Source organism: Varroa destructor, unplaced genomic scaffold, assembly GCF_002443255.2.
Source record: "Varroa destructor unplaced genomic scaffold, Vdes_3.0 BEIS01000001.1, whole genome shotgun sequence".
Taxonomy (NCBI): Eukaryota; Metazoa; Arthropoda; class Arachnida; order Mesostigmata; family Varroidae; genus Varroa; species Varroa destructor.
In genome coordinates this window covers 48,758,843-48,779,097 of record NW_019211454.1, presented here as the reverse complement: position 1 = coordinate 48,779,097, position 20,255 = coordinate 48,758,843, and the positions used below count along the sequence as shown (strand labels likewise).

General features: G+C 38.9%; 1 protein-coding gene across 3 annotated transcripts; it reads left to right on the top strand.

The window, feature by feature from the left end:
• Positions 1-3,262: 3,262 nt before the first annotated feature.
• LOC111253862 (pyruvate dehydrogenase phosphatase regulatory subunit, mitochondrial) lies at positions 3,263-16,977 on the top strand. Of its 3 annotated transcripts, none has more exons than XM_022814003.2 (14): positions 3,263-3,753; positions 7,262-7,412; positions 8,347-8,523; positions 9,377-9,663; positions 10,067-10,256; positions 10,939-11,179; positions 11,441-11,637; positions 11,864-12,015; positions 12,324-12,476; positions 12,863-13,074; positions 13,414-13,638; positions 14,061-14,240; positions 14,584-14,781; positions 15,095-16,977. In XM_022814003.2, the coding sequence occupies exons 1-14, from the start codon at positions 3,639-3,641 to the stop codon at positions 15,197-15,199; spliced, it is 2,583 nt and encodes an 860-aa protein (XP_022669738.1). In that variant the 5' UTR covers positions 3,263-3,638; the 3' UTR covers positions 15,200-16,977. The 3 variants fall into 3 exon arrangements, with proteins under 3 accessions (XP_022669738.1, XP_086845370.1, XP_022669732.1); XM_086989244.1 differs by having other exon boundaries at positions 3,267-3,753; positions 9,377-9,558; positions 15,008-16,977; XM_022813997.2 differs by having other exon boundaries at positions 3,268-3,753; positions 15,008-16,977.
• The last annotated feature ends 3,278 nt before the right edge of the window (positions 16,978-20,255 follow it).

Sequence of the window (20,255 nt, the reverse complement as noted above, 5' to 3'; positions counted from 1 at the left end):
CGTCCGAGCTGACCCACTAGCTGCCTAGTAAGAGGGGAGATAAATCACCCGATTTTTTGTTTTTTTATCCATGACGGAATACGACCCTCAAGGAGTTAGGTCTGTGTTTCGATTTTTCTGACCTGGCGGCTACTATAAAGCTCTCTTAAATATCCTGCATTCTACATGATACCACGAAAACTAACCTTAGGTTAAAAAAAACGTTGATCTGTGTAGAGGCCGAACTCTTGCGGTCGACGTATTGAGGAAGCATCACGTAGATGCTTCTAAAAGACGCGTCTTAACGTAGCCAGCTGCGCGGTATATAAGAAAGGTCAACACCAAAATGCGTAAAGCTTTTAGTTACATTTTCGCTATAAAGCGGAAGCCTGCAACTCGAATGGAGTTGTCTCCTTCTGTGCATTTCATGGAACTGGCTTTCTAGAAACTTGCGTCAAGGCTATGCATACGTTTGCACGACGGCGTACCAAAGAGCATCTAAAATGGCCAAAGAATTCATGGACCAGGTTGAACGTTTCATGAATAACTGAATTTACGCAACTGAAAAGCTGTTACAGTCAATCGAGTGGGTGTCGAATACGATTATATGGGTATATTAGTACTGAGTTTCGTTCTAGAATACTGCGTTGGCGACACTACTAAACGTTGCTAGTTGTATACTGAAAGTAAAAACGAAAAGTTGATAGATACTCAATTTCTCTTCAGCAGCGGCAATAATAGCACCTGTGCGTTTCCTTCTTCTCGGACAATCAGTATTCTTCCGAAGATTAATTGAAGGATACGGTCACAACAGTAGATAAATCCATACAGATTTATTCGTTCTTAATTTCATCCAGCCCCTAAACAACAGAAAGGAATTGTAGTTATTGAGAGAGCGGTTGTTTGCCCACGCCTACAATGAGCTCGTTGATCAGGATTAACTCCGTCTGAAACGATTCCGTGGATCCGTTTTTCATGCCGAATTATATATGCGGAGTGATACTTGTAAGAATCTGGAGATACACAAGAGAGACTTCCCCGCATAAGATATGCGTTACTCTGGAATGAAAAAAAGGCTTTCGCGCACTGCTTGAATGAATAAATCCTGATGATTGCAGATACTGAACTTCACGAGCACCTACAACCTGAATAGCTTGCAAAAGCCCCTATGATATCGATACTTACAGATGTAAACCCTCACGCCAAAAGCGTCCGTCCCAGCAGATTAAATGAAGCCGATCGGCCGTATTTAATGTCGACGAATATATCAAACGTTCGTGGTTTGGTCACTTCGTAAGTCTAAATAACGTTATTAGTTGATTCTCAAAGGTAAGGTAGGTCGCTTCAAGGACACATGGACAGTTGAAGGAAACATGCTGTCCTTCTTTATATAGCTAGAATGTTAAAACGACTAACAAGTCATGCCTTTTATGTCCGTTTGTCCTTCCGACGGAGCGTGTCAAGTGAACTAACTTGAAAACCTAAATATTGTATCACTTTTCAGGCAACACGATAAGCAATAGTAACTGGTTATTCAACTTATCAACACAAACAGTAGTCGCATTGTGTGCCCGAACTGTTCAGTTCTATTCTGTCAACATCTTTAATAAAAAAAAAAAAATACTATATTAGTTATTTTTTATTGTATATATTGCATATCAGTACGGTGATCGGCAACGTAAGTTATCACAACGGAACGCGACACGAAATCGAAACTTACTTCTTTATGTTACTTGAACCACGGAAGTTTGTTCGTACTGTTGCTGTAAAAGAGAATCGTAGCCGGATTGCTTTATCCTAATATTAGCTCTACTTGAAATAATACTCAAGAGCTAGCATGCAAAAATTCTCAAATAGGTTTTTATTTTACGATAATGTTTTGGCTCGTTTATGCTTTATACGATACATTTAATTTATCTTTAAAGTATCTGAGTAAACAGGCATGCATGTTCTATTAACATAATTTACAATCATTGTAATTATTCGCAAGAAACAGATATTGAAAAAAAAGTTCCAGGTACCTAACTTGCAAATGCATACACTCTGAAGGATTGGGTTGCTTGTGAAAAGTTTTGCAGGAGCACCTCACGATCGTTTGTTCAATAGTATAGTTCGTTTTCCTTTTTATAGTAAAAATTCACAGTGCTGTGATTCCAGGCTAAGTTAGAAATTGTTAGATAGTTTGGATTTCTAAGGCGCTTACGTGAATGGAAACGTAACGAATGACAAGCGTAGTGTGCAGCCCGAATGAAAAATATGTTTTTTCCGCGGCATAGGTAAAGAAACTAACTGAGCGTCAAGTAATAAACTTCTAGGTGGCTTGGTAAGTTATGTTGCATCTTTCATCAAATGTGCAACAATGCAGTGCCTTGCATTGTTTCGCTGTCAAGCGTTTCAAGTTGAGGCCGGTGATAGGAGATACTCTCTTTTTTGTATTATTCGACCAATATATGGAAAAAGTACCTACTAATTTTTAGCCCACGGTGCAAAACTGGCGATCATGTGTAGTTAATAAAGATCCTTGTAAGTTATGTATTTGTGTTCGAACGCACTAAGACTATTTGTTAGTTACACTACTCTTAGAATTGTTGATTATTGCAGACATCCAAGGGCATCAGATACTGACGGTCTCATTATATCCGATTTCGGAAAGTTATGTCCGAAGTAACAGCAGACTACCCGCCTTTTGTGCCTCGTTTTTCAAAAGATAAATTACTAAATGCTACACTGAATTAAGCGACTATGTTGGCTAAAGTAAGCCAACGTTATTACTACAGCAAGTCGATAAAAACAAAACCCAACATAGTACGTACTCCAGACGACATCTATTGAAAGCAAGCTGATATTGTTGAAATGAATAATGCATCTTTATTAGCAGTTTGTTGGGACAGATTTGATGCATCGTTCTATAAAAGTTTGAAAAAATAATGAGGTATCTTAATAAATACAACAGCTTTTATTAGCTTCGTTTTACCTCCTATTTTATGCACTCAAGACAACTTTAATACTTCACTATACATGAGACACACACCGCAACAGGCACAAAACGTGTTTATGTCCTCTTTCGAACTTGTCGAAAAGTGTTGCTTAACTAAAATAGAATAGGCATTTAAAATTCAAATCACTTAGCACTTCACTATACCCAATGACGGAATGCGCGCGTCTTGTTAAAGGCCACCCCGTGCGACGCGACAGAGTTCCGCATTTTGCCCACTCTTGTCTTGCTAATAGGAAGTTGACGAGCTAGCACAGACGATGAGGTTTGCTGAGGAAGGCCCTTTCCCCTCTTGCGATGCGCTGGTCCTCTCCACTGCGGGCGACGGCAACAACAAGTTTTCTCTGCTCTCGAACTACCAGTCTATAAACAAATGCTATGAATCGTAGGACGCTGTTCTAGCGAACCGTTCAGGGCGCGAGTGCTGTGTGCGACGTTGTCCACGACCTTTGGGAGTCAGCGCTACCCGTTCTAGTGGTAGCGTAAATTGATTCCCGTGGGGTGCTCGAGGACGTGCTTGTTTACTGGGGCTGTGGCGGAACAAAGCCGGCTACGATTTCCGCGGTCTCCGAAGCTTGATATGCGAACCGTCCAAGGCGCCTGAGCCTCCATTCGGTGTGAAAAGTGCTATTGTTGTTGGCATTACTATCAAGGTGCACCGACCATGCGGTCGATCAAGGGTTTACGGAGGGCTCTGTCACCTGGCCCTTGTGGAGTCGCGCGCAGGTGTATGGCTTCCGACCACACCATTTGGGAACCCCACGCCAGTTCACTGAACTGTGAGTCTGATTCGAACACTGATGATAAGCGGAACGATACATACCGGAAAATACTATAATAGTCACTATTAGAAACACACCGCGTGTCAGTCGTATCAGAAAAGCTGAAATATCAAGTATTATTAAACTGGTTCTGTAGTGCCCTTTATGGATTCTGTTAGGTCATGTAGCAATTAGGAGCCTCGCTCTAATATATGTAGTGTAATAGTTACGATATATGTTGATATCATACATTGGTGACTGATCGAATAAAACACCAACACGGAAAACTTACACTGATAAAGAGAGGGTCGACGGTCCTATTTTGTCCTATGCATTTGTAGTGCTATATATACATATATAAATAAATAGTTGTACTCGCACTACTCCTGGAAGCAAGTTTCTGCTAGGTAAGCGTATTGATTACTTTGATTTGTTGTGGTAGATATTTTACGGTGTGCCAGTTTAAATGGTACTAGGAAAAGGTGAAGGCTGTAGCACCTGCTGGGCGAGTGCCCATTGGTTTTAGGAAACTGTTGAAACTTTCTTCTGCAAAAGATCATTCAAAGAGGTACGCGGCCAGAAATGTAGCAAGCAGGTAATATTCTTGAAACATACTAAGGCGAATTGTGATTAATTTAAGAGATTTGCCTAAGGCAATAAGCTGAAATTAGTAAGCTTACCATTCGTAAAGCATTGTAGAAAAGGCAACATTGTTTTAACATAAATGTGTGAAGCGGGATGTTATTTAAACACTGCAAGATACTGATGTCAACCAACCCAGAATCAATAAAATTATCATAAAAACTGACCATCTAGACCACAAAGATCTAGAGAAATATACCAACAACTAGTACAGGTACTAGATGACCCGCTTGTTTCGTAATTTTTGAATATGTTGTTTCAGTAAACCTGTAATTTAAGGGGTGGTTATTAGATTGGTCGAGAGATCGTTTCATCGCATATGTAAGTCGGCGTGAAATACATCACAATGAATTTCTTCTATTTATTTACCCACGAGCTAGTTTCGTTAACAATCGTAATAGCAGACAAAATAGCTAATCCTCTGTACATTGTCAGTCAAGCGTTAATCAGCGTTTTTATCATCTTCTGACTACCGCTTTCCGACGACGGCAATCTATCGTTGTAACTATAGCAACATCGCAGTAGTAACAATTGATTCATTATTTACCACCACCTGATCCATTCAGGTGTTCAGCCACTCGTCATCGTCTTTGCTCGTTCCGACAACCTGTCGTTGAGTTCAATCTGAACAGATGTGACGTTGCCCTAAGTTTATTTAGACGTAGACAAACAGACGAGGAATCGTCTATAATTTACCTGTTTATTGATGTATACAGTATTTGATCACTTACCGAACGAAAGTTAGTTAAGCGATTCACTTATCTGAGCTCGTCATACATTACTTACCTCCGTCATGATTATTCCATCTCAAATTGGTCAATGTATCGCGTTGCCGAGCAGATACGCACAGCCGTTACAAAATTGGCTATTTTGCAAATAAGGCATACTCGCTAATAGGATTGACATAGCACATATAGTAGTTACCATGAGCTACTGTCATAGCTTGACATCATAGCAGGGTTAAGAACTATTGAATGAGAAAATTTTCCTTGAGTACACAATGCTATTCTATTTATGCGTGGTCTTAGTCGTATCCGCAAAAAAAATGTAAGTTATATCTGCAGTTCGATGTAAACTAGAATGGTTATTACGAAAGTATCATTTATTCTATGTAGGTTGGGTAACGAAATAGTTGAAAGCTGGCAAATAAATTATAACTGTATTATGGATGGCTGATCAAAGTGTCTTCTTAATATCGAGGCGTGCAGAAAGCAAGGCCTACTGATGAAAATCGAGATTAACACACAGGCCCAACGAGCCTTAAAACTATACGAAGTAGTAGATACGTTATAGGCGTATAGTGAGACCTGTCAGACGACGTGATCGTTACAAAATGCCATGATTGTATTGGGATTTGTGTAATTTTTGCGGGAACGATTTAAGTAGTCTGTATAGGGTGCCCGTAAAATCAGTCAGTAGGACCTTCGCTGTCCTCTAGAAGTGGTTTTTCGTTAAGCTAAATGTTCTACTGACGGATCTAAATAGTGGAGTCTCTACAGATCCGTAAGGCGCAAATTTTCAAAATGTTTGAAAAACAGCTTACATTTGTAGATGTACATTTCATAATCGTCCAGTTAGGAAAATGAGAATTCATTTAAATATTTCGAAAAAAGGTAGTAATGATACATTTATGACGTCACCAGATCAGTTACATACTCAACTTTCTCATGAACCGCCCATCTTATGACCGCATACACATGTACTTAAATTCAAAAGTTGATTCTAATATAAGTAGCTAAGCATTTAGCCATTCGGGCATTAAAAAAACCTTAAAGCATCGTACTAAATTAGAATTACCCTTCACTCGTCTGCGCTAGCCTTTTTCATGGATTTAACAATAAGCTGGGTAGTCATTTTATCTCGATTAAAATTTTCGTAGGAGACGCAGTGAGATTCGGCTATGGATGTATTGTATGGACGCAACCAGAACTGGGGTAAAATGTCGAGGTAAAAATCATTTGCTTTTAGAGGACGCAAGTGCCTGTACACACATACCGATGGCGGTAGGCCTCATTGTCCAAGTCGTATCTGCGCAGACTCTCACACGCCAAGTGCCGTCGCGACGCCGATATGTAGGCAAGTACGGGATGCGCGCCCTATAAATGTGCTCAGCCTTCCCGCCGCGATTCAGCAGAAGAACAGCTACCTGACCTAGCTCAGGGGGAACACGTATTTACGCGTATTAGTAGAACAGTTATTTTTGACTCTAGCCTTTTGTCTACTGAAAGAAGTTCACATATGAAGTAATGAAGTTTCTAAGAAGGTACTATATGGACTAATTTAAATAAATGCACAAAACAACCGTTAGGCTTCCTGTCCGACGAAAGGGCTCCATGATGATCGCTGTAATGGCAATCCAGGGACAGAAATTCTTATCGATCGCATTCGCTGTTACGCGGGCTCGCAACGCTCATTTCGACTGAATTTCAATTACGGATCTCTTTAAGCCTAACGTCTGTAACCTTGCGTCTTACTCAAAAGACTAGCAAACATTTGGAAAGGATTGCGATTCAAATTGGAGAACTGTTAGTAGTTCTATAACTATAGTCAGCCAAGCAATGACTTTTAGTGGCGTTATTAAAAGATCTAGCATAATTTTAGCACTGATGTCTGTATAGAAACAAGATTGAAACGCATCGTTTGCTTACAATGCGGTCGTCATTGCTGGAGGGAAATGATACGAACTAAACATGATATGTTTGTAAGATCTTCACTGAAACGTTTTTAATTACGAAATACACACCTTTTGTAAGCAGGTGTTCGCCTACAGATTGTCACCCAGAGAGCACTAAGACTAGCCTACTTCAATTGCAACGTAGTGGAACACTGTATGAATGAAGAATAAACCAGTTGACGTACAGATGTTTTTGTTTATTGATTTCAGTGGCTGACGACCATCACTTGATTCGCGACGCACAGGTGCCCACGTCTGCACAAGTCGTTATTTGTGGTGGAGGCATCGTGGGCACCTCTGTGGCGTATCATCTCGCGAAAATCCATGGCATTACAGATGTTCTCCTCGTCGACCGGGGAAAGTAGGTGCCAGGGAGTATGACGTGGGATGCAGCGTACTACCTTCATGTCCTATGTTCAGATCCTACATGTCTACCTATAGATACTTTAAGTCCGTTCAGTGAATTTGTAAACCTACGATTTGTAACTGTTTGTGATTCATAATTAACAATGCCTCAAAAGATATTAATGCGAATAATTGGCAGTAATTCAGCAGCTGGAAAACGATACGTTTACAATAATACCTTTAGAATGGTACCTCAATAACCGTACGTATATCTATGAATTTGCTTTGCGATTTTATCTGATCCGCACATAATGACCACCGTGTATAGAAAATTAACGAACCCGTGGATAACTCTAGTTTTATACCATAAATGTTCTTATTTATTTATTTTCTTTTATATATTTAATCCCTTGTGCAAATAACTGATCACGTTGTTTTAGCCTATTTAGGACAAATTCAATACGGCGCAAGACATGATTTGGAACTTGAATAGCGCGTCCCCTACAGAAGCTCAAGCCGTACGACGACCAATCCTTAACGCGTATTTCTCCACTTTTGTCCTGCCATTAGATCGTCGACGTTTCGTTGCATGAAAATTGTCTTGTTACTCCAAAATTAACTAAATATAAAATTGGCTTAAACGCTCGCGCCGGCCTTGAGTGTCGCTTTGGGCCGCCACGAGCTAGATGATAAGCGGTTCTAAACGGGTGAAAAGTCGTGTGAGTCAATATATCGTGGAGAAATGCATCTATACTGAGCTCTACATCGAGATGTTCCCACAATATATTAAAGCAATGAGTAAAGTTGGATGTTGCAGTTACGACGGTCCTCATTTTGATATTTCATAGGTGAAATTCTTTATGTGGACCCTTTCAGTTCTGAGCACTGAAATATCGCTTAATTGGATTATGAATTGTTTCTGCACTCATTGTACCTTCGATTCCATCTAGAATCGGCGGAGGGTCGACTCGCTTCGGAGCTAGCCTTCTGAGCCAGATCAAGAATCGCACGATTGAAAGTCGAATGAGCAAATACTCAATCGAACTCTACAAACAGCTCCAGGATATGGGCCACCAAACTGGCTGGAAACAGTGCGGTTCTCTGCATTTGGCTAGGACTAAAGAAAGGTACGTGCAGTGAAGGGCAGTTACGAGGCATATTTGTTGTAACTTAAGGGAAGGGATTTGACGTGAAATGACTAACTTTTTCTGTGTCCTTGAGGGTTGTCGGCACATCGCAGTAAAGTTCAGTGTGTTTTAGTCTCAACAACAAGTTATAAGTTAATTATTTCAATCTGCCACTTGATGTTTCTTAGCTATGGATATATCGGAGTAAGATCAGCTCTGCAGTTACATTGTTAAACACTTGCTTCCTGGCAAACGTTTGGTCCCTTTTTTTTCCACTGTACTCCACTATGAGCATTTTGATTTTGAACATCCTATAAAATTGGCAGGTATGACATTTCTGCCTAGAGAATATACCTGATGTGATAACGTTTACACTAGAGTGGCATCGGATGACATAGAAATCTTTGTGTGGATTCAGAGGTATTTGCCGATATTAGAAGTCGTCCGGGAAGCATTCAATATTGAGCTCTAATTAACTCCACGAAGCTTGAGCGAAAAGTTTCCTCGTTCTTCTATTACATTGATATCTCACTAGAAGACAAAGGACTGTCGCTGCAAGCGACGTTGGCAAACTTTCTAAGGGGCGCCCAACCAGTGTTTGAGTGTTTGCCCCAGGTCGTCTTTCTGCTACATTCATTTGCACGCTGCGATATACCAAACTGCCCTGCTTAGGTGCATTCAACGCCGTTAACGATCGTCTAAAGCCTTTGCTACTCTCCTAATACATTTCATCATGACAACGTTTATCAGGGTAGACTAATGTATTAAGCTGTAAACCAATTGATCGGAATAATATACTTACAAATGATTCTAGTGATGACGCCTGGTTTTGTGTTATACGGCTTGTTTGTAGACTTCTCGCCTTCCGCCGAATGGCCGCGGTTGCAAAAAGCATGGACGTCGACGCGCGGATAATAATGCCGAAAGAGGCTCAGGAGCTATCACCCAATATAGCAACTGAACGACTTGAGGGTGCTCTCTGGTGTCCTGTAGATGGTGTGGCGGATACGCATGCACTGTGCAACATTCTCGCCGGTGAGGCAGAAAAATTAGGTGTTAAAGTCGTTGAGGGGTTTTTTATCAATCGGATCCTCAGCGATCCCCAAACAAATAAGGTGACAGGAGTAGAAAGCAATTTCGGTAAGTTTACACGCTAACCATTTGTGGGTTCGTATACTATTTTTCAATATGTTTGATGATACATGAAAGAGTGTGGCGAGACTTTCGCAATTTGGTCGTGAGATTTATGTTCATGCGTCCTTTGATATATTCTAATGAACGTTTTCACTAGGTTATAAAGAACTGGATTAACGGAACTGAGTTGAAATATATGTAAAATTATCTTTGTGGGTCATACCGAAACGTTTAAGTGAACTATCCGAGGACGAGCTATAGAGAAGATGCCAAATAACATCTTCATCGCACTTCCGGTAGGTAGTCCTGTTGTTGTTAGTTTAAATTTTTATAATAACATCATTATAACTAAATAGGCTATCTTATAAGTTGCGCTACTTCGATTAAATGTGCTATGTGTTTCATGCAGGTAGGACAGACTGTGAATATTTTGTCAATGCGGCTGGCTATTTCGGTCGATTAATCGGGAAGTTAAGTAATCCACCCGTGAAGATACCTCTGTATCCCTGCGAGCATTATTTTCTACACACGAAGCCCGTGCCAGGAATCAACGAAAACATGCCTGTTATACATGACTATGATGGAAACTTCTACATTCGGTATGTATTCGTGTAGCTTTTGGACGTTATCAGAAAACTACATACGTAAGCTGTAGTGCAATTGGAAAAACTTGAAGCACATAACTAACGTGGTTTGCTGCTTACTCGTGATCATCAGCGTTAGTCACGAAACACATTATTAGTAAGCTCCACTGGCTTTCTTCTTAGTGAATTGCTATAGGACAATGAATGCAAAGTTAAGAAGTAATGCGATGTTTTTATAAGTAATTCAATTTGGCCCCAACCTAACCGTCTCTGTAAGTTTAAGTTCCAGTTAGCCCTTTAAAGCGATCCTTGCCGAACTAAGTGTACTAAGTGAAAAGTTTTCCAACTGTTTTACTTTTCGCACGCTTTGGTCCCTATTTTTTGTGACAGGTGGCCAAAAACGAAAACTATCTTTAAGGCTTCCTCATCTGTTACAAAGTCGTTGCTAACATGTGTGCGCTTTGCATTGAGTCACAACCTGAGCTCCAGAAGCATCGACACGGGCATTTGATTCTGTGCTGACCACGTTAGAAGTGCTGTACGCGCTATTTTTAACTCTATGTTCGTTTACCAGAAAAAAAAAGACAAAATATAATAGAAACTGGAAGTCAAAGATAATTGAATATTGCACGGCTTTGCAGGACTCGAGCAGATACATTACTAAATTACACTCCTTGATTTTCTATTTTTGTTACAGTGTAAAGGATGGAAAATATATAGCAGGGGGTTTTGAGAATCATTCAAAGCCAGTCGACTTCGATAATTTGCCAGCGATAGGTCGCGGTCTACTGCCTGAGGACTGGGATCAGTTTTCAGTGCTTCTTAATGAAATGCTGTTTCGAATACCCGAGCTGGTAAATGTAGAGGTGGATAGGCTTTACAACAGTCCAGAAAGTTTTACGCCTGATGGTCGATGGCTGGTGGGAGAGTCTGCAGAGGTCAGTAAATGACAGATAACTCATGACCTTCTATTCTGTATCTATTTTACGGTTAGTCTATTGTGTAGCTTAAAATGTAGCCTTTGAATGACGATATTGTGTGTCTTATAAGTTGTAGTTTTCCTTTTTTACTTCTACACTTATTTTCATGGTGGTTTTGTACTATAGTTTTGGGCTTTTCAATCCCAACGTTTATCCCAACACAGTTTACGTTGATTGATAATTGATCTCGTAATAGCATTTCAAGCTATTCGATTTCAGCTAAGGAACTACTTTGTTGCGTCAGGGATGAAATCAATCGGAATCGAAGCTGCGGGCGGAGTTGGCAGGGTAACAGCTTCGTGGATCGTCAACGGAGAGCCCCATCAGGATCTGTGGGATGTCGACATTAAACGCTTCATTGGACTACACAATAATAAGCAATTTTTAAAGGAACGAGCTACAGAAGTGCCTGGATTGTAAGCGTTGCAATACTGCGCATGTGACTATAAACTAAAAATTTAATATAGAACAACGCAGCAATTAACCATATATATATATATATATGACAACAAAAACGACTAAGCACTATTTAATTGGGAAAATTAACATTGGAAGGTTGATATGAAACGATAGTTCGACGAAAGGTACATAAGGAAGATTTAAAAGAAGTTAATAAACAAACAACTGGGTGTCATTTTCAAGGTACTATCGAATGCCCTACCCTCTGCTGGAGTTTGAGACTGGTCGGCAGTTGCGGATGTCACCCATCTACCCAAGATTGCGAGATGCAGGAGCAATGTTCGGCCAGACAATGGGATATGAACGGCCGGGATACTACGATCCCGAGTACAAAGGTGAATGTTCTCGCTATTCATGTTCCTTACTGTTTAGTGTTAGAGAAGGTATCAAACGTCCTGGCTTTGCGACGCTCATGTCGTTATAGTTCCCAGCCTTTTAACGAAAGTCTTTTATTACAATCTTTCAAATTTCAACAAATGAGCAACATTATTTTTCACGAACACTCTCTTTTTGATTATTTTGAGCGTTTACATATTGTTTGTATACACCATGGTATACGAACTTAGATGTTTCAAGCAGTTATAAAACAGAGAGATAGTTTTACGCATGCGTACTGTTTTTTTTTTTTAATGATGTTCCACAGACAAATCACTGAAAGATGCCCGCGTGTCCCACACGAAGACCTTCTTCAAGCCGCCGTATTTTGACCTGGTGCAGAGCGAGTACGAAGCCACAAGAGAGCGTGTGGCTTTAATAGATTATTCGTCATTCACTAAACTCGAGATTACCTCACCTGGTTGGCACTTTCCACAAATCAAGTAGCAAACGATAATGATTTTTTACTCCTTCGGCTACTGGTATTGCACAAACAAATTATGGACAAAATCTCTCCCGGCATAACGTCAAAAACTTGGCCCATTCTAAAAAGCCCAGCTGGAATAAATCTCGTTTTAGTTATTTGGGGTTTCTGCAGCGGATAAACAATACAGCATGGTAATACGGCCGGCCGTACATTTAGAGTTACCGTGGTGCGTTGGTCACCGATACTACGCCGCTTCTAACTTTTTTCATCTAAAGGAAGATAATTATGATAATATTACAATGGGTCGGGTTCCGTTGATTCAGGTCTTCATGATTGATTCAAACAAATCTATTCGTTTTTCCTTATATGAACAATTCTAGGTGATGAAGTTGTGACTCTCCTTCAAAATCTCTGTTCGAACGATGTCGACATTCCCGTGGGACACATTGTTAACACAGGCATGCAGAATGAACAGGGTGGTTATGAAAACGATTGTTCCTTGGTGCGATTGGCTCCCAATAAATTTATGATCGTTTGTCCTACCCGGCAGCAACAGCGGGCCCAAACATATCTGCGGTGGCACATCGGAGATGTTAGTGTTATCGCTTCCTAAATATCATAGAATTTACAGCACTTTCTTAAATCAAACAAAGCAAGCTGTCTCTCACAAATTCTATTGCAAAAACACAGAGATGAGAGCTGATCGTATCTGACCGCAAAAATAAACATAATCGAAACATTTTAACGGGATAATAAACAGACCGACGTTTGGTAAATAGATAGTAGATGACCAGAGCAAGTGCAACGTACTTCCTAATTACCACCTATCCTATCTTAACTGCCTTCCCATAGTTATATTTATGTAGACATATACTAATATCTAATTACAATTATATATGCCTATCATTGTATTTTTTACTATTTTGAACAGAAACCTATTTGGGTAGCTGATCTGACGTCCATGTATACAGCAATCTGTGTCATTGGGCCTAATTCGCGCGATCTCATGCAACAGCTCACGGGTCTTAAGATGGGCATCAAAGATTTTCCTTACTTCACCTATAAAGAGTGCGATGTTTGGATGGCTAGCGGAGTCCGTATGCTACACATGACACACACCGGAGAAATGGGCTGGGTCATGTACATTCCCAATGAGGTAAACTCTAACGTTACATACAGCAAGACTTACAAAATAAGCGGCGATCACTTATTAAATAATAAATTGTAAAATAAATAATAGCATCGTACAAGGAAGCCTTTTCATTGACGCTTCTCTTTTCTTAGCAATAGATCGCGCCAAACTGCGCAACAAAAACATCTTGACTAAAGTTAGTACCTTGAACTGTACATATCCGCAAGCACTTTTTACGGCATTTTTTAGAGAATCTTTTTAGAGCATATTCAAGATAGCTTCGACTACGATATATATAGTTTTTTTCTATAAAGAACACACAGAAAGGAGGCAGGTTCAAATAACGATAATAATGCGCGATTTCATTGAGCGCTCACGTCGTGTGAAAACAACACGGACTCCATTTTATACTTTATTACCTAATTTTACCACACGTTCTATTTCAGTATGCTCTTCATGTATACGATCGACTTGTCGATATTGGAAAGGACTATGGACTTCAGCATGTCGGCTATATCGCTATGAAAACGTTGCGAATTGAAAAATTTTTTGGTTTCTGGGGCCAAGACTTCAATCGGACGACCACACCGCTCGAATGTGGCAGAGCGTTCCGCGTTAAATTTGAGGTACTTGATTTTTAATGTGATCATGAATTTCTCTTGGAAAAGGCAATTGTAAAGCTTCGCAAGTTAGTAATAATGTCCACAATTTACTGGACTGGCAAGGGAATCAGTATTATTTATTAGTTTAAATATAGTTTCCGTTATTTAAACGTTTATGTGCAGTCATGCTAAGCTCTAGTGTCTCAGACCTTCATGGAACATCTATAATTTGGCGGAGTATAGCGTCTAACTGAATTTAAATCGTTTTCTTTCCATTTAAAAAGACATTTTATATGTATCCCAAACTGACATATCCAAAAGCCATTCTTATGTGGTTCTTATTACGACTTTGCTATGGGCTGCACAGAAAGACAATTTTATCGGCAAGGCAGCTCTGATCAAACAGAAAGATCAGGGTGTGAAGCGACGTTTTGTCCAGCTTCTGCTAAAGGACCACGATTATGAAACGGATCCATGGCCATGGGGCGGTGAGCCAATCTACCTTAACGATCGAGTCGTTGGCCGAGTAACAACTACTGCGTACGGCTTCACGCTTAGCACCCATGTACGTATGAGAATATTAGAAACTCACTACACTTCAACGTTCACACAATGATTACTGCTTTGTGTCACATTCAAACTAACTTAGTGACTAACTGCCATAGATAAGTCTCTGATATTTAGGTAGATAATAGTAGTAGGCATTGTTAAAGGTTTTTATATTAACTGAGCGATATCGTGCCACAATAATTAAGCTCGCATAATCTTTTCAACCGGTACGATATTTACAGGTACTGCTCGGATTCATTGAAAATATTAGCGACAAATATGAGCGACATATTGTCACAAACGACTATATTCTCAAAAACGAATTCCAGATCGACATCGGAGGACTTATGGTAAATGCAAAGGCGAACATTCATTCCCCAGCACTTGCCTATAAAGGTATCTCTAAGGAAAGGACGTATTTCGCGACACAATAACCGTATGCAATCTATTGCATCAGTGTGCTCGTTTTTCTGTGCCAAAACTAACTGAAATCAGAGTGAGGCGTTAGAGGAATCATAGTTTTATAGAAGAGAAGGACATGCAAGAAGAGTGACAAAAGGAAAGCATATATAACAAAAGTTGTGTTTAATCAATAAGAAAGTTGACTTTTACAAGTCACTCGAAGTTGACCCCTTCTGCAAACCATTTCACCCCTATTGTTGCAATGGGCCATATATATAAGAATGAAATTCGACATGATACATTAAACTGCGCCGAACATTTTTATCGCCGAACACGATAGGTAAATACTGGGTTATAATTATAGGCAGTTAAGTTTATTAAAAATAAGACTGATATAGCTCCGACGGTCGCCCTACGGAGAGAGGATTACGTTGTTAGATTGTTACATTTTTTATCGTTGTAGATATTGGAGTAATTTCTAACCTCTAAATGGTGCTGCTAAATCATAGTAGGCTGAAGGAAAGAAACAGTAAGTGAAAAGCCTCAAAAATAAAGCATAAATACAAGAAAATAAGGATACCATTTTTTGCGTGCCGAATTCAATTCAGCTGACCACTTACGACACATTTCTACAAATGCCGCTGATATAGTATTTGGCAATATCGTACATCATAGTAACATATCTTTTCTCAAACTTTTATCGTGCGCTACGTATACATGACTTACGTGCATTACCTATGCATACGTCTCCATTAATATGGTCTTCAGCGGCACGACATCACAACAATGCACTGTTGTTCTTTAGCCAGATGGTTTATTTTAACATAATGCTGAAAAAAAAAAAGGTTAGAACACTGGTCTACATAAGAATCCCTTTGAAGCGCGCGCCCTGAAGAAAAAAGAGGATCTATTAGACCGAAATATAGTTTTGCAAAAACTGGAACGGGGATCGTCGAAAAATTATTAACGGGTACAAAATGTTTACTTCGCTCGCTGCTTATAGAGATAAAAACAGTTACTAGTGGTTCGTTCTCATTAGCCGCATATTCGTTTTTGTTCCATTGGCATCCTTTGGCATCTTCATTATTTACTCATAAAGCTTGGATGATAGTTGATGTCATATCCGCATTGGAGGGTAAGCAGAATTCGAAGGTTCTGCTGTACAGATAGAGTGACGCACAAAAACAGTAAACTACCAACATTAATGCGGTATCACTATCATTCATTGTATACTTCTACATCATATCTAGATATAGTCGAATTAAGTGAGATATAAGACCATCATTTCGTTTGAACAGCCATATAGTTTGAAAGTTCTCAACTTACCTCAGCATTTAATCGCCTCAAACTATCATTATAATGCACAGTCAGTGACTGTTGCCCTCCTCTAATTTACAATCTTTCCCTTGCGCGTTCCTCGGAACGTTTGCCTACTAATTATGCTTATATATCCTATTTATACTATGATAGAAAAATGGTTTATATTCGCCTGTCACTATCATTTACTATTCATATTTCATAACCTTAGTAGCCATAGCCTCCATTACTCCATATTTGCCTATCATTCTGGCTTCAAGTAGAAATAACAAAGTTCACTTGACGTCTAGCATCGTGCCGAAGCAATCAATGCATATATATATATGGGGGATATAAAGATGACGAGACATAAGTATCTACTGCAGACAGTTTTTTTTTTTATTAAATTTTACTCTTTCTAGGCAACATACAAATACAAACATATACTGATAGATATCACGAGTCAACTAAAACAATAAACTAGGGTTTTAATAAAAAAAATCGGCGGCGTTTTCTTTTAGTGTCTTTTTTTCTTGTATACATCGGTATTGATAGTTCATACAGACTTAATAGTTAAAGACCGATATCAAAAGCAATGATAAGTTTGCAAACAAAAAATTCAGAAGAGAATTAAGTTATTGGTTAATAATTTTCACCATGCTTCTATTATATTTCACAGACAAAAAATTCAGAAGAGAATTAAGTTGTTGGTTAACAATTTTCACCATGCTTCTATTATATTTCATAGACAAATATGTAGCACGTGACCTTCTACGTCTTCTTCCATTAATATTAGGTCGGGCTAGCCAGTTAAAATATACGATTGATATTCCCTAAAATGTAATAGTAATATGGTTCAAATAAAGGAGCTAAGTAACTAAAAAATTAGGCATAAATACTGGTAGGAACAAAATCAGCATAGAGGCAAACCAGACAGCAAAAGCCTACTGCTAAATTAATTGAATTGCAATAAAAAAAATGCAATACATTGTTTAATAAGCCATTTATAAAACACATTAATCTGGTTCACGTTTGATTCCGATATCTCACCAACACGTAATCCTTCACACGTTGGGAGCCCTAGCCGCGATATAGCAAGGTTTATTTTATTTATTTTTTTAGGTTTACCACCTGAATCAATTAAGACATAGGACCTTGTCAGTTTCCCTTGCCTTTGAAATAGATACTTTTTCCTTTAGAAACTTTCGGCCGTTTTATAGTCGCATGAATCAACTGTCGTTCAGAACGTATAACAATCTCAGTTTATTCATATGTGTAAATATTTCCGATGATAACTTGTACACAATTAGTTCTCAATCATTTACAAATAGCAATTTTTTTTTATAAAATATTCACGTCATAGTTTTTTTTTATCAGGATCTAGATTATATCACGCACTTTCTTTCAAGAAACATAGAAATGTATAGAAAAATAGCTAGAACTGTAATGTCATGAGGGTAATCTCCATCGTCCCCTTAACGGATCATTGAGGTCTGACGATACTGGAGGTGAAAGTGACGGAACTCGATACGATGAAAAACTTCGATGTGTCGCCATTAAATCGCCCTCCGTCATACTGTGCCTTTGGGGCTATTTTAACGGCATCATAGTACTGTTGTCAATTAAAACAAAGTTCGGCATAGACTTTACATTAGATACGTACCTACTAATATACTGAATATACGACTCGGTGAAGAACATCTATTCTTATTCCAGTGCTTCACTCCAAGGTTCAGGCACAACAGTCGCATTTCCAATTAAACGAACCTTTGCGTTGGAAAATTCGGCTATAGTGCCCATTCGCCCCCGAAAACACCCTTGAACAACAAACTAATTATAATTAATCAAACCTGCAGTAACGAATTTGACCTCTGGGCTAAACGTCGGTAAACAAAAGTGCATTAGGGAAACTTATTTTTCCCACAGATTTGCTTAAAATGTATCACCTTCAACGATCGATAATTGATTTTATTATGAAAAAATCAGTAAAAATTGAATAACTGTAAATAGTCTGCTATACTATTGATCATCTATAATAATCGTACCACAATGTAGGGCTAATCATCAGATTTGTTATAAACAATAGCGGTACTACATCGGTCGTTGGAACTAGATTCAATATATTGTGACATGAATAAAAGTTTTTGGCTTTCAAGAGTCTGGCGCATTTCTCTTACAGGAATTATTGTTAAACATAAAGTACAGTGCACTTAGATTGAGCATTGAAATAGGCGAGCGATACATCGGTCAAGTTCGGAAGGCTGTAGGCTCTTTCCGTCCACTACAAAGGTTCCTCATAAAGCAGCATGGAAATGCGAAAGGATAAGGTGTGCCCAAAAAATAACGACCGCCATTGTAAAAAATGGGCTGACCCGACTGACATGGAATTTTCGGGTGGAATTTTTGTCGGACTTAATGTTCCGCGCTTATCTTCTTTAAACTTATCTGTGATTGATACGAAAGGAAGAGAATAAGTTAAGCAAACGAAAAACCATCCGGCGAATATAAACTTTTCAATTCCCCACTTTTGGTCAAATAAATCATAATCATCAAGTGTTCATAACTGTTTACCCAAGATCATACGTGAGAATTTCAAAGCAATCGTATATGAATTTCTTTGAAAAACGAAAAAGCTAAATTTAGGGTAAGAGAAAGGGATCAAAATATGATAGTTTTATTTATAATGGACCCCAGTACAAAAGTACGCGGATTTCAGATATCAACAATAAGAAAGTAACAATCAAGAACTATGCAATCCTCTACTCGGATGTTATTTACATTTACAGAATAAAAATAATAAATTCGATATAGATTGTAGCATATGTTCTAGGTAGTCCTGAACTTCCTCCGGCCGAAGATATTCGCTTTCAACCATTTTACCTAAAATAAACTACAATAAATACCTACCATATAGGGTTACTGTCATCACTATTAAAAAGAAGCACCGAAGACCATTGTTAAGGAGAGTTGGAATTTTGCGTACTTTCCAAGTATGTACCCTTTGTACGCCGAGGCATTACCCATATGAACATACACCTGTAAGAGTTTTTGTTTCTTGTTTTTTAATTGCTTTAGAAATATTGAGTTGTCAAGAAAGTGTTAACCCTTTTTCCAGCTAGAGGACTCAAAAGTATCATATCTCAGGTAAAATGGGTTGGGTCGCGTTGGATCATTTGAAAGTTAAGCGTTGCCAGTATCACTAAAATTGTTGGCATGCCTTTAGGCAGACTTAAGACAGAGCGTTTACAAGTTAAATTAAATTTCTGTAAAAAACTGAACATGTTTGACAATGTCATCATTATATAAATACAAATGATTTAAAAGAAAATTCATGCCGCTTATGGGCATGATCACTATACTTGCGACCAATCATCCTAGAAATGAATCGACTTCGTTGCGTTTCGATAAAATTTGGTCGATGAAAATATGATCGAGTAAACTCTGTTGCGGTAATTCGTGTGGCACCTAAACATTGGGCCTTTTTTTCTAGTCAGCTTTTTTGTCGAATGACTTAGGCTATTTGATGGTGAATGTTTGATTCTGTGGCAACATAATGGCTCTTCGTGTCTCAGACTTGTTCAACTTTCGCTTTCATTTTATCAATTTTCCTCCTAATTGGTTGACCACTACCAGAAGGACCTTGATGTCGAAATTTTTAGGACGAAAGCAAGAGAGTTACCTCTGGGAAGTTTCTTCCGATAACGCATCTTGGTCATAGTCATTTGATGGGTCCGGGCAGCATCTATAGCTTTATCGTTATAAAATTGCAAAATAAAGCGAATTTTCACATAT